Source organism: Haliotis rufescens, unplaced genomic scaffold, assembly GCF_023055435.1.
Source record: "Haliotis rufescens isolate VD_foot unplaced genomic scaffold, xgHalRufe1.0.p SCAF_56, whole genome shotgun sequence".
NCBI classification, from domain to species: Eukaryota; Metazoa; Mollusca; class Gastropoda; order Lepetellida; family Haliotidae; genus Haliotis; species Haliotis rufescens.
This window is the reverse complement of record NW_025964290.1, coordinates 2,381,368-2,397,669: the sequence shown is the minus strand read 5'-3', so window position 1 is coordinate 2,397,669 and position 16,302 is coordinate 2,381,368. Positions and strand designations below refer to the sequence as shown.

The window sequence follows — 16,302 nt, the reverse complement described above, 5'->3', positions numbered from 1 at the left end:
AAACACAAGAAACGGGATGGGTGATGGCGGGGACTCCAACAGTGCAATTCCCCATGACAGGTAAACCCAAATCTGAAGAAATAAGTTTATTATTACAAACCGACCTCATGACTAGTTTATCTAGTAAGGTCGGTTACAAAGGTTTTAAGACAACCGGTCGTCACGGGCCTTCAGAACGGTTATGTTCACATGCCCACTTTAACAGTTGGCGGCAAAGGACACACTATGACTTCTTAAAATAAATGCTTTATGGAATAGTCGGCATCGTACAGTGGACACTGCTTTTTAGCTTTGAGTATTCTTATGAAAGGGTTTTGTAGCTTTTATCTAATACACAACATCATTAGAATGCCTCTGTATAGAACGGATATGCGGCACCTTTATTATTTCATACTGAATATGCACTTGAAACGCTTTTTCATTACGACATAGATGAATATTTACTTGAGAAAAAATCTTGGTTTATAGCTGAAGGAGAAAACGACAGTGCAATATCAGTTGAAGTTACCGCCCATCTGGAATATGGTGAGTGAGAATAAACTATTCCTTTGTAACGTATTTCCTCTATTAGACGCCCGGGCGTATATTAATTTCGTCTAAGCCGTTGACCCGGAGTCTATTCCGTTTAATACTGGCACAGCAGCAAAGAATCCCAAAGTCTTAAGTCATACAAATTATCAAATGATGGACCTAACCTCTATTGGAGACCTGGCGCCTGATGGGATCATGCACTTCGATCATCACTCTCACAGATGTGTTCAGTCATAGCATGCACTACGATCATCACTCTCACGGATGTGTTCAGTCATAGCATGCACTTCGATCATCATAAACCTAGCTTCGCATTGACATTTGTGATTTTAATGAATATTTCCAAAAACATTTTTCAGCACTGTCGACTCTCGAAAGCTTACTCGATCTGGAGGCAGAGAAGGAGATGTCAGTTTCACGTTCAGATGTGGTGGAGTCGTTATTGCAACATTACAAGGATGATCCCTCAATTCTACAATCACGACTCAATGTTTCTTTCACTGGTGAATGGGGAGATGATTTTGGCGGGTTGAGCAAAGATATGTTCACGGCATTTTGGACAGGAGTGTTTGAATCCTATTTCATTGGAGAGCACTGTAAGGTCCCAGGCCTACCCTTGCACAGACTTAGAAAGGAGATGTGGAAGTATCAATCAATCGGTTCCATCCTAACTCACTCGGTGGCACTGACAAGATGTCTGCCATCTATGATTGCGAGAAGTTCTCTCATAGCAATTGTCTTTGCATCAGAGGTGGACAGACAATGCCTTTTAGAAGATTTTTAGCTCTTTTGTACCACAGCAGAGCAACATCTACTTCAAAAGGCTATGGCACGTTTCCAAAGTCTTGATGATAAAGAAATGGACTCACTGGTAACTTTCTTTGGTATCAATGGCTACTTTGAAATGCCAAACTGTAGGGAAATCTCAGATCAAATCGCAGAGATTGCCAAGAAGCAGTTGTGTGATACCCCACGTCCTCTTTACGATGCCATGCGACGTGGTATTCCAAGTTTACACTTGTCATCATTCTGGGCGCAGTTAACGATTGACGAAATTTCAGCTCTCATCATCTCCCAGCGTCCTACCCCTAAGAAGGTGGTAGACTGTATATTGTCGGAGGAGGAATTCGTCAGACCAGAGGAGGAAAAGGTTCTGTACTTCTTGAAACAGTTTGTGAGAGGACTAGATCAGGAAGACCTCCTCTCATTTCTGCATTTCGTTACAGGGTCAATCCACATGCCAGTAGGGGGAATTAAGGTATCCTTCACAAAACTGGCTGGGGAATTAAGGAGACCCATTGTACACACATGCTCAAATCTGATAGAAATAAGTGTGCTGTATTCCTCTTTTCAGGAGTTCCGTCGTGAAATGACGCGGTATTTGAGGAACGAATATGCTTTCCAATTTTCAATTCTGTAAGCTTAGCAGAAGGGTGCATTTGATATATACAGTTAAGGAAATGTGAATGTACAGGTTTCTTGGCCTGGAACCCTGTCATTAGCCAATCACGATCAGAACTGAGTATTCACCAAGTCATGACACAATGCATTGCCGATTATGAATGTTTTAAATGAAGATCTTTCTATATATAACACTTGAGATGCATCTTCTTTGGTATGTTTATTGTTCAGGATACAGAAAACGTTAAGTAAATACGCTTTGTTTAATGTGAATACGTTTGTTATGCATATTTCTACATGTGGGGTGGACGTATACAAGTTGGGTTTTTTTCTATCAAAGTAATTGTAACTGTACATACTATTACATAAAAGAAATTGAATTTCCTTGGCATTGTTTGCGTTTATGTTTCCTTAAACAGAAATATACTTTACGCACCGCCCGTCATGGACTAGTGTTTACTGGTTGACTGATAATAGGATGGGCGGGGCTTGAGTTGCAGTATTACGCTGAACGATGTCACTCATTTCATACATGCACTGAGTGTATGGAGGCAAGCGCAATAAAAGTACACATTAATATTATTAATATTATTATTATTTCTTATCCCAAATGCACACCACACCACACCCTATTTCCCCCAATGCAGCCCCAATTTCCCCAAACTATTAACACATTCATGCAGTCACTTATTATACCATGTATAGATGTGCTAAGATGAATTTTCAATATTATTGCAGATGAGACAACATCTCTGGGATACGTTCAAAATTGTTACTGATAACAAAGGATCAAAATGGATAAGCCTAGAAAGCTGCCTTGCTTTTCTGAAAATCCACCACACAGTTCATGATAAGTTGAGAGACATACGCCGCTTCAACATACAGAGGAAAATACAGTCCCATTCATTAAGTGTGCGATCTGTTAACCAAAAGTATTTGGATGATGATGGGTCAGAAACTGTACTCGAGGAACGCCAAATAAGTTTTGTTTCATTTTTGAGATTTTGCCTGAACCATGTTGAGGACCTCAACATCTGTAAACGTGTAGTGAACGAACTACAGACATGTGCACTCGATGAAGATGATACTCCATCCGATTCATTATACGAATTTTACAGAATGATCAGCAAGTCTGTATTCAGACTTGATACTCTTGAAAACCTTCTGACAAACAATACTCATTTGATTGACATCCCATGTTTGTTTACATCGTATCAAACACATTTCTCCAACGAAGAATGGGAAAAGATCAAGATCTTTGAAAACCATTTCTGGAAAACTGTTGAAGACGATACTAGACTGCAGGAAGTTGGCTTTTACAGTGATCCCTCAGTGAGAAGAAGATGGGACATTTTCCACCAATGCCAAAATCTGTACGCATTACAACCACGTCTCATCTACTGTGCTAAAAACACAATGAAATTAAATTTAGACAGGAGGGCAGCTGCAGTCAAAGCAGAAGGCACTTTGTTATTGACAGAATCAAGACATCTTCCCAGACTGGTGGATGAAAACATTAAAGAAGAATTAGAAAAACTCTTGCCAGGATTCTTCAAACATGTCATCTGCCTGGATTGTGATCAAATGTACCCAAAATCATCCCCGTGGAATCCATGTGTTCCTAGATGCAGGCAAAGAACAAAGCTTGCTTAACTGTGATGATGTGTGTGTTCTCATCAAATATACACTTGCCACTGTACACAAGGACAACTGTGTGGAAATAGCCATGCTTGGACATTCAGATATTAATGAAGATGTGATCAGCAGACGTTTCCACCTACGAGACAGTATAAGGAAGGGTGAAATATCAAGTACAAGACTATATTTCATTTCTGACTCTGAACACATCCTGGATGTTGAAAGCACATCTTGTCCAACATGTACACCTGTTCTGAGTCATGAGGATCCTTTGGATTTCAAGACCTTTGATTTGCTGAGAGAATGGAAATTTCACGTCCCACTACCATTCCAAATCCTGTTGGAAACATTTCTCAATGGAACCACATTGAGGAAATCTCAAAACAAAAATAAGTATTTGATGGGGAAACTTGAAAAACTTCACCTGCTCTTTGATGCTCTGTTGAACACAAACAATCGGAACTACATTGGCATTCAACAGGAAGTAAACACAGATGAACTCTCAGCATCGTATCACAGTGTCACAAAAGTATTCAACTTGACCTCTCAAGGCGGACTGACAAGTTCCTTCAATAAAGCAACGAGTCGTTTGCAGGACCAAGCTGATGCTGATACATGTTATTACAACACATTTCTGAAGAAATATGACTTGGAATATGAGGCGATTGATGGAATCAAGAGACCTGTGTCACTCCAGGACTGCCACTTAATCTTCTGTTTGGACAACTTGGTGCGCCTATCCTTTCATCGTGATCCAGACAGGGGGGAGTCCAGATCATCACAAATTTGCACTCTTCCAATGACTCTCATGGGAATTCCGAAGAATGCTGCCATCACTCAGAACTGGCACGATGAAAACATTTGTGATGGATCAAATGCTTGTAAATGCAAAGATACCACCATACTGAAATCATGTGAAAGGCAATATGTATTTCATGAGCTTACAGTGGACGAGGATCAACAACGAAAGAGACTCAATTCTGCTTTAACATGGGGCCATTTTAAACTTTGGAGAAACATTGACGCATCTCAAGTATTCCCCTTGTTGAAAACCGCACTGGAGAAAAATGAGGATAATGACTCTATCACATTTGAAGCATCCAATTTGGACAAAGATGAGTCTGATGAAGAAATACCAAGCGACTGGAAACCAGATCATGACAGAGAACTGGATACCATTCTGTTTCAAATTGACAAGCAAGAAGGTCTCATGGACTCATCATTCTCTGAAGCATCATCTGGTGAGGAAATCTTCTCTCAGTTATCCTCTTCTGGTGACCATGAATCCCCTAATGAAGACTTAACTGCTCTCAATGAAAGCATTGGTGCCCTGTCACTTGGATGTTGTCCTCTCGACACAATGGTTCCATCTCCATCTGATCAATCGTCAGACGATCTTGTTGACACTTTTGATCAGGAAACATCTAATGATCATGAACACCAGTTCTCAACGATGGGATTTGAAACGTTCAATCCTCCACCCTTACTGGTGCGCCACCCACCACCAGCCATAGGCAGAGTTGACGACATAAAGAAGTTGAAGGAAATTTTAGAAGACATTCTCATGAAAGCTGGAAACTATTCCGATACCTGTCGCATTCTGTTTGCCCCTGATAACAAAATTGGGAGATGCTTGTTTAAGCTGATGACACAGGATGAAAAGTACAAGAGGTATTTACCTGAATTTCCCCTCCTCCATCTCCGGAAGTTCAAGATTGGAAATCTACTAACTGCTTACAAAGATGCTGGTCTGTATCACTTACTTGGATATATGCAAGACACAAGCACAGACTGGGAAAATCTTGTTAGCACCGAGAACATAGAAGATGCCACACACAATATCAGGAGGATCTCATATGCACTACATCTTGCATTTGTGATGAAATTTCTTGAGGTACTTCACCCAGAAGACTCCAGTGGTCTCTTTGAGTGGCTCAAAGAGACCAATCGAGTATCCAATGAGAGATGGGAACATGAGTATGAACATTTCATCAAGGATGGGTGCACTCAGAATGCAACGTTTTCACTTCATCATGATATAATGACCCATTGTGATGAAATATTGGCACTGTCTGTGGCAGAGAGGGTTGGAGGTGAGACTGGGTATGACCTATTATTAGGCACGGTGAAAGCTTCCCTACCATTTGCGTTTTTGAATGGAGCATCCTCATATGGTACTTTCTGTTGTGAGCTTCTACTAGAGCACTACACTGCTGGCTACTTCCATCAGAAATTCAAGAAGACGTTCTTTAGCTGCCCATACAAAGGCAGTTCAACAAATTTTGCACTGGACACTCACAGAGAGATGGACCATAGAGATGCACTGAAAGGTTTTCGTCCCAGAGCCACTGTGACATCTGTATTGCCAAGAATGTCTCTTGTTGACAGATACCAGGAAATGGAAAGTTACAGAGATGATGATTTGTCGCTACCTCATCCAGCAGGTGTTCACAAAAGCAGAACATGGGGTATATCAGATCAAGACCTGAAGAAGATATACCCAACAGCCCTCCTTATTCTTAGGCAGGGTGGACTTGATCATCAGAAGTGTGACATACCCATCAATGTGTATTCCAAAGAAAGGTCTACTTTGCCTGACGCAGTATTGGATAGGAAAACATTTGATGTGGGAAGATACCTAATTGACAGACATGTACAGAACAAGATCTTTCATGATCAAACAATTGATCCGCTACATCACTTCAAAACCTCACAAAATGCAAAAGAATTGATCAAGAAGGCAAAGGTGACAAAAGGTGTTACAATCAGAAGAATGTCCTGTAAGCCACAGATCATGCCGCAAGATGAAAAGGAAGTCAAGAGGAAGAGAAAGCTCAAGACATTGATTGGCATTGCAGAAGGACTCTCATCAGATATGAACACTTGCCAAGCAGTAGTAAAACCAGATGGTTCCAAATCAGCCGTGCAAAAATCAAGGGGAATGAAAAAGGCATTCATAAATGTAGTTGCTAACGCATGTGGACAAGAAGAGAGCATGGGGAATGAAGACTGCCTGCGAAAATATGATCTTGCTGAATTTGACTTGAAAAACCTACCGGTGCATAAACTCCAAATGGTAAGCCATTCTGTGGTGGAACTGGCTGGGGTCAAATTCAAAACGGTAGCAAAGTCAGGATATGAGTATGTGAAAGCTGTTGAGGATAGCATAATAAAATCCATCAAGAACAAACTACCCAAAGCTAAACACATGGTCCCAAGTGAAGAAAAGTACTCATTCACTCCAGATGACTTTAAGGCAGCCACAAGACTCAAGAGAAGCAAGACTCATGGTCAGTCAATTTCACACCTTAAAAGAGGAACAGAAATAATAAGCAGTTCAACATTTGACAAGACTGCTGTGACCTCTACTGATACTGGGAAGGCTGCTATCAGCTCATTTCTTGCTGGAAATATTGCAATCTTGGACATTCATCAGGATTTCATCTTGGACATAGACAGTGAGTGGGTAGTAGATGGTTGCAGTTGTGGAAATCTAGTTCCCTGTCAATGCTGTACAAAATATGCCGTACCAACGAGGACAATATTTTCTCATGACAAGTCACCGATTACAAGTACACTTGATCATATTCAACAGAGGAAAGGTGAAGCAGAGATGGCGCAAATGGATTGGATACTTGAAGTGAAAAATAATCTGAATTCGGGTGATGAAGTTCTTTCTGTGGTGACTTCTGGAGATATAGACGCACTACCCATACACCTGTTCTCATTGTCACATCTTTGGCCAAGAAATGAAGATGGCACCTACAAGCACCATGTACATGTTGTACTGATGAAGCCAGGATCCATGGATATCTACTCCATTACTAGAATTCTAGAAATCTTGGAGAAAAAACATGGTTCTCAAGCAGGTATGAACATTGCTTAAGCACTCTGCATGGGGGGAAATGATTTTATACCCAAGTACTTTGGCAAATCCCATGACAAACTAATGGGGATTTTCATGAACCTGAACTTCTGGCAAAAGTTATTCTCCTTCACAGCATCTGAGGAATATGGTGCTGTGTCTCATGATGTGTACAGGGACCTTGTAAAACACATGTACTGCCCAAAAGGTCTTGATGCAAACAGGATGACATATGATGAGATTCATCAACTCACTGTCAAGCTCCCCCAGAAGGAGGAGATGGCAAAGCCTATCTCGTGGATGCCACCAATGTCTGCACTTGAGCAATTGTGTCACCTTATTGAGTACCAAATGGAGTACTTATTCACTGCAGGATTCCACTCAAAGCAAATGCCAGATTTCATGAGCAAAGGCTGTCTGAGGAGAAGAAGTGATTGACAAATAGAATACTACCTTGGACCAGACTCAGCAGTAAGAAAACCTGAAGACCTCTTGGTCATGCCGGAAGCCACTCTTTTGAAAAGAGTATTAGAGTGCAAGTGCAAGAAAAGTGATCTCTCAAGGAAACGGACACTCAAAGACGCAAACAGAGGCAGCTGACATCAACACCAAAGTAAGTATTAAAAATTCTTCAGAAAGTCATGTTCATCTCGAGCAACTTTTCCTTAATGAATACAAAATACTGCTCGATCACACCATATGGTAAATGGCGATGTCTGTTCTGCTTGAAATATTATGTATCTTTTTTATATAATAATTCAACGGAGGAGACGTGCATGTGTGCATATGTGCATGTTTGTAACAAACAGTTATATTCTTTGTGACAAGCAGTCATTCCCTTGTTCATTTAAACTGAATATTGACACATTTATTAGGTGAGTAAGTGAGTTAATATGGTTTTACGCCGCTTTTAGCAATATTCCAGCTATATCACAAGGAATGGGAAATCGAACCCGGGTCTTCGGCTTGACACAGTTATTAGGGATACAGTGTTATTGTAAAAGACTATGCATAAAAATACTTTAAAAACCTTTATATGTCAATCAATATTTTTCATTTTAAACATGTCATGGAAATTCTCTGTAAATACAAATTTTGACAAATAATACGATGTTCTTATGTTTTCATGAAGTAGAGACATCTGTCACTAAGAAATGGCTATCTAATGCAGAACCAGAAACCAGAGATTGAAATTGAAGATGCAACAATATCAATGACTATATGACTTCGGACATGGACTATGATTACTCAAGCACAAAATCATATTACTATTTGTGCACAGGGTGTGATCCTAATGACATTTTTACATTCATTCCTAATGTTTCTTGCATACTGACCACTAACATTTTTGGAATTGTTTTCAGTAACCATGTTAGTTTTGATTCGGTATAATAATCAGATCATGTACATACAGCATTATTCTTTTTTATCTTATTGACACTGAGGGTATCAGTGGCACGCACGCACGCACGCACGCACACACACACACACACACACAATGTTTTGAGTTATTTTTACAGTTGATGTTTAAGAATGACATTTGTTGAGTTGTGTAAGTTTTATAAGTTAATCATAGTTAGAAATCAGACAAAATTTAGGGAGAAAAAACATTTTGTAGTTACAATTTTGATGTTACATTTTTTACTCATACACATTTATTATTAAAATATGAGTAGATATATTTGTGTTGGTTTTGTTTCTCTCTATTTACAATTGAAAATGCATCGTCTGCTAGAGACATCTGGTGGTAATTAATCATTAGCTGTCACCATGGGGCACGGTCCTGGTAAGGGCCAGCAGAGAGCCTGTAAATGGAATGTAATGTAGTAACTTGAAACTCCACAATCTCTGCTCAGATCCCAGCAAATTCTGACCACTGGAGGATATAGTATACATAGAACATCCTAGACCCTTACCTGAAGCTTTACTTGACCGTAATTCCTATGAGATTGGAAAATATCTGGCTTACAAATACTGTAACATACAAGGACTCTTCGAAGTACAGGATGAGCAGGACATTGATGCTGCTGAAGGTTGTACAGAGCTCAAACGAAAGCTGAGAAAGTCAAAAGGAGTCACCATCAAGAGAGCAACCATTAAGAAGTCATACCCAGAAATGTCAGAGAAACAGAAACGGGAGAAAAAGAGAGAGCAGAGTGTTCGAAAACACACTAAAATTGTAGACTGCATGAGCTCAGATATGAATACATGTCAAGCCGTGGTGAAGCCCGACTGTAGCAAGGCATCAGTTCAGAAAGCTATGGGAATGAAGAACGCTTTGCTGAAGGTACTTAGTAAATGTGCATCTTCTACAGAGGAAGCGATAGAAACTCTCCTGAACGAAAAGGAGTTACTCATTTCCAACTGTAAATCACTGCCCAGAATAGTGACTGAAAACATCACAAATGCAACTGTTGAATTTGCTGGACTTAAGTTCAAAACAACAGCAACATCTGGTCGTCAGTATCTTCTACAAGTTGAAAACAGCCTCATCAAATCCCTGCAAAAGCAACTCCCTCACCTGAGTGAGTGAGTGAGTGAGTGAGTATGGTTTTACGCCGCTTTTAGCAATATTCTAGCAATATCACGGCGGGGGGACACCAGAAATGGGCTTCACACATTGTACCCATGTCGGGAATCGAACCCGGGTCTTCAGCGTGACGAGAGAACGCTTTAACCACTAGGCTACCCGACCGCCCCTCCCTCACCTGAAGAGATTATCTGTGAGGAAAAGTATCACTTTACCCCGGATGATTTCAAAGCAGCCACACGATCAAACAGGCAGAAGAAGTTTGTTTCTGGTATAAGTCACCTGAAGCTTGGCGAAGATGTCGACAGTGCTCAGAAAGTGTCTACGCCTGCCATTAGAGAAACAACTATGGGAAGACGTCTGATAAGCAGCTTTTTGGCACGCAATGTCTGCCAACTTGGTTTGAAAAATATCGTCTTAGACAGACAGTGAACATTTTATGGAAGGATGTACTTGCCAGAAGACAAACTTCACTGTTGTTGTCATATGCCAGACCAAAAGAGAGCAATTTTTGACAACAATGGCTTCCAAAGTGAATATTTCCTTGATATCAAGCAAAGAAAGGGGGAAGCAGAAATGTCACAAGTTGACTGGCTCCAAGATGTTGAAGGCGAATCCACCATTAGTGTTGTGTCATCTGGTGACATTGACAGTGTTGTTATTCACCTTTTCGCCGTTTCTCAACATTGGCAAAGGGACACAAATGGAAGGTTCAAGAAAACTGTTTTTGTTCTTCTTCAGAAACCAAAACCAGACTTGTACAACATTACTGGAATCTTGGAGCTGATGGAAGATTATTTTCACCAACCCTCCATTGGAGCACAGGTCTCACTCTCACTATGTTTGGGTGGAAATGATTTTCTGCCAAAGTTCCATGGAGTCACTCATAAGAAGTGGATCAACACAATTCTGAATATTCCAGTAGGTCTCTTAGGTTTACTGGAAACTAATGAAGGACAGATGAAACTGAACAGAAATATGTACATTCAACTTGTGAATAATATATACTGTCCACCCGGACTGGAGTCAGACAAGGTGTCTCCTGGCAAGAACCCACGACACCCAAATCTTTGGATGCCGACTGAAACAGCTTTGCAAAGCTAGTTAAACTCATTGACTGCCAAATTGCATATCTGCAAACTGTGTGGGATCATGGGGCAGACCTACCAGATTTCAATGCCACTGGATGCTTGATAAAGCATGACCATGGTGCCATTGAATACAACCTAGGTCCTGACAGCCACTGTGACAATGTGGCTACCATTCTCAAGAAGACTGACGAGGAGATGAGACATGTTATGAGACATGGAAGAAGAGACCATGTCCTGAGACACCTGAGAAACAAGATCGGAAAAGACCACTGGCGTCAACTTGTAATTAAACAGTGTTTGTCATTCACATATTACGTTAGTAAATTGGTAATGTTCTCTTTGATTTTAATAGCCATAATATTGCATTTTGTATGTAAAAAAAGAGAGAAATTCCCTCTCCTTTCATCACAGGAGAGGCTTAAGGTATACATATAAATGTATATTTATATTATAATGAATACTATAACCTGCTTATTTTCAAGTTCTTTTGAGTGAATAAGCGTTAATTTCTGTGACTCATTCATTGAGTATTGGTAGTGACAATGTTTTGTTTCTGTGTGTATAACATACTAGTATCCTGATTAATGATAGTGAGTGAGTGAGTATGGTTTTACGCCGCTTTTAGCAATATTCCAGCAATATCACGGCGGGGGACACCAGAAATGGGCTTCACACATTGTGCCCATGTCGGGAATCGAACCCGGGTCTTCGGCGTGACGAGCGAACGCTTTAACAACTAGGCTACCCGACCGCCCCTGATTAATGATAAGTTCAATATCTGTTGATTACAGAGGAGGGAGGACACTTCTTCCCAGAGCAGATCCCATAAGTGTGCTGAAATGTAAAGACATTAATTCAACTCTGTGTGTTCCTTCAAGTGACAATTCATATTTGTCAACTTTCTTCCATCATCAACTTGTTATTACAACATCTAAATTTTGTCTGTGCAGTGCTATAGATTTGTATTTAAAGAAAATATAAATAATCTTCATACTTATAAGCTAGTTTACATTTTCTATGTTTACATTTTCTTAACACCTGTCAGTCAATTGCCATGGACCTTTCTTAAAACCAATATAACAACAGATTTAACAGTCAAAATCTTGATTCATCTATATACATACACCAAACGATATTTACACAATATAATGTTTACTTGCAATGGCCAGCAACAGCTTACAGTAAATTGTATTGATTATGACAGAACTTTTTGAGAGTCATGCTATATGCCTGATACAATAACCTCCACCAATAATTTACAATTTTGATACACTGATGAACTTACTATAAAAAAGGACCTAATTCTCATCTTGGTTCGATGCTAGCTAAAAGGGTGCTTCAATCCAGATGAAAAATTTGTGTACAAGAATTATCATAGACCCATGCTGCGTAAGGTGAAGAATGAAACTTATGGGTATTTTCTAGATAAGGTAATATTTCATGCAGAAAACATTCATTAAGAAACAAATGCAGTATTTGAATGACAATGTGTTGAGATTATATACTTGAATTATATGTGGTAGCAATAATCAATTATGAATATTTACATAATCTTGTGGTGTTTTGTTACTACTTTTTAAATTATGATTTACCTATGATGTTAATATATGTGTAGCTGCTGTGGCAAGCTGGTGTGGACACCTGGTCAGAGTACACTAGTCCTACTCTAATGGGCTGTGACAGGCACTGGCTGTGAGCAGGGCAGAGTTATGCTGTAGGAGAGATATGGCTGGGGAATCAGATTACCCGATTTGGCCCCTTTCTCTGCAAAATGCACAGGAGTATGTAGTTAATGTTTATAGATTGATACAGAGACCAACAGTTGTTTTAGAATATTGCATTGCAAAGTTCAAACATTAAGGTCATTAGAAAAGAAAATATGTTCTTTTTCCTAGCAAATCTTGGAAAGAACTTCATTTTCACTACAAAAAAAGAAGAACATATACCCTTGTTACTGAAAGATCTAATATCACTTTGAAAAGAGATTGGTAATGTAATCAATCAATGAAAATAGTTTACTGTTATTTTGTCCCACAGATAATTATGTCGTGCATAAGTAATGTTACTCATGACTTTTTTTAACTGTTGCAGGCTGCAGTAAATAGAGTCTTGGTCACAGACCCCTCTAGGTTTGTTGGCGACCTTTTAGTATCAAAGTTCGGAAACACTTTCTCCGAAACCACAGTTTCAAAGGTATCCGTAGTAGTCATCCTAACAGTCTGGAAAAGTCAAGAAGCCTGCAATGCCGAATGATACCTTTTATGTGTGTTCGCTGTAAGTATTCACCATTATCTTTTCTCAGTTCTGGCCACATATTGCTTGGACATATAGTATTACTCTCGTCCGTCCTCAGATTGTAGGGACTTTTGAAGTTGAACATTGATGAAATTGCCCACATTTTGCCGATATTCAACCCTTATTATAGGGTGTATAGCTTCATCTGGAAAACTGCTAGACAAAATTCAGTAATTTTGTAAGTGCTCTCTTTTCTAAGAAGTGTCATAGCGACTGATTTACGACACCCATGTCTGAAGAACATTTAATTGCAAAGGCTCATTACCCTGGAGCCATGACATCTATATGCCTTGAAACACTTAATTGCTGTTATTTATAAGACGCTAATCCCAACTGTTTATATTTATAATTAACTAAATGTCAGGTGACCTTGGCTGTATAAGCCTTGGTCCAGAGAGATTGAGAAAAAGAAGAAGGTTTTACCCTTAGCCTAGCTAGGGTTAGGCTGGGTGCTCTGGGGCACCTGGACAACAACCACAACCACTATGTGCTGACCTGGCACATAGTGTCTTTTGTATGTATATACCTAGATGTATAAAGTAAAACTGTATATACTGCAAGCCCTCGTCTCCAAGTTGTCACTTCCTACTTAGACCCATACATCGGCCCCTTGCATATACGAGTATGCAAATTATTCATTAATCAACGTCAGACCACACGCATTGTTAGAAGTATGAAATCCCAATTTGAATTATTTTTTACAAATTGTGGCTTTTGAACATAGGTGAAATTTGTCAAATTGTATCTGGTCTTTTTGTGTTGATATTTTCAGTTACAATGTTAACATGATCTTCAAAACAGTAATGTTTCTTTCTTAAGTCAAAGTATGTTCAGTTTATCGACATGTCTCATCAGGGGCATATGTCATTTCAACAGGGTTCTTGTTGAAGAGGGGCGGTCGGGTAGCCTAGTGGTTAAAGCGTTCGCTCGTCACGCCGAAGACTCGGGTTTGATTCCCCACATGGGTACAATGTGTGAAGCCCATTTCTGGTGTCCCCCGCCATGATATTGCTAGAATATTGCTAAAAGCGGAGTAAAACCATACTCACTCACTCACTCACGTTGAAGAAGTGTTTAGGAAACAAGTATTACTGATACCACCATATGTTAACATGCCCAATTATGGATTGCATTATGTTCCCTGTACTCACTAAACAAAACCATGAGTGTTCCATAGTAAACTTCTAATAAAACTTAAATGATTTGGCCTTTGGAGTGATTGTCAATAGCAGCATTTAAATAACTGTATGAAAATTACTTTAGTACAGACTGTTCAGTCGCAAAATGATGTGTGGTGAGACCATGAGTGAGTACCGTATTCGATGTAACAAGGGCGCTCTCAAAATTAGAATATTATTTTGGTGAAAAAAAAGTTGAGTTGAAAGATTAATTTCGTGGTTTATGCTGACAGCCTGAAATGTTTATGTACGACAGATATATTTTTTATAATTAAGTGTGCATATAACGAGTGCGTATTATACGCGAATAAATCAGTCTTGTGTACATTAATCAATCGGAAGGGGTGCTAATTGGGATTGTTCACTAGCCAATATATTAGCAAATACCGCCGTGGGCGTTTATTAGAGCAGGGAGCTTATTACGTCGAATACGGTATGCTTTTACGCCGCTGTTAGCAATATTCCAGCAATATCACGACGGGGGACACCAGAAATGGGCTTCACACATTGTACCCATGTCGGGAATCGAACCCAGGTTTTTGGCTTGACGAGCAAATGCTTTAACAACCAGGCTACCCGACCGCCCCTTGGTCAGACCATGGCCTGAAAAGCTGAATCATTTTAAGTTCACAATTCTATTAGAAGTCTACTATTGGATAATTAATTGGTAACCTGAATCTCTGTGTAGCTAACATAGGGAGCATGTGTACTTTCTTTTCAGTAACATATATATTTCTTTCCTGCAGATGCAGTCAGACAGAGTTTCCCTTATGATGTGATTCGAGATGAAAAGATCAAAGACACCATTAAGTCTAAGTTAAACAATTGTTCCCGATGAGCCAGCATATCAGTCTCCACTAATGGGTGCTATTTCTCATTTATCTGTATAATATCATGAAGGTCTCAATGATTTTCCAGTCTTGTGGTAAGAAATGCAAAGAAACATTTTAATTTTTGGGTTAGGAATAAAATGGAGAACTAATTCATGCTCTTTGCCTATAAAAAGTTTTAGTTTTTCAGTAACCATCAAATTAAATTGGATTATTGCAGGATTAAGGATGGAGTTTGTTACTTGAGCAGATGTAAAAATTAACTAGTTTTAACTAGACCTGTTTCAGTTTTGATTTTATATTACACATTCAGGGTCCTGAGGATAGAATCCCCCCCCCCCCCCCCCCCCCTATCCAGTGTTATGAAATAATGTGAAAATTTCTGTTGGACTTTAGCACAAAAGTATAAAAACACTTATGTTACCAGCTGAGTTTATCTTTTTAGAAAAAAATGTTGAACTGACGAATTTGAACAAATGTATACTTGCTTCAAACATTAGTTAATTTGACACAGATCATTTTCTCATTGTTTGTTGATGATAATATATTTTGTCATTGCTTATATTTCTGTGTATATTCTGCATAAAAATTTTTTTCTGTCAATACAGTTACAGAAGGAAACTGTAAAGGGATGGGTAATATATAAATCATGTCTATTTCATGCAGCACCAAACATTTTGATATTGTAATCTCTTTATTATGCTATTAGATTTACATTTAGAATTGGTTCATTGTATTTGAAAAAAAGAAAAATTAGTTGGTTACATATCATGATTTTGCCTTGGATGAACACTGTACTGTGAACCATCTTACTTGTTAAATTAATTTGGCACTTATATGAACAATAAATAGATTGATGTACACAAAATTGGTTGAAACGAAAAGGTTTAAGAACCAAAGTAGCTTTTCTTCGTCATAGCTATGGCGCCTGTTAGAGAAGAAT

General features: G+C 39.2%; 1 protein-coding gene across 1 annotated transcript; it reads left to right on the top strand.

The window, feature by feature from the left end:
• Positions 1-1,305: 1,305 nt before the first annotated feature.
• Positions 1,306-2,364, top strand: LOC125374405. Its single transcript, XM_048385272.1, has one exon. It carries the CDS (start codon positions 1,358-1,360, stop codon positions 1,949-1,951), a length of 594 nt encoding a protein of 197 aa, XP_048241229.1. The 5' UTR covers positions 1,306-1,357; the 3' UTR covers positions 1,952-2,364.
• The last annotated feature ends 13,938 nt before the right edge of the window (positions 2,365-16,302 follow it).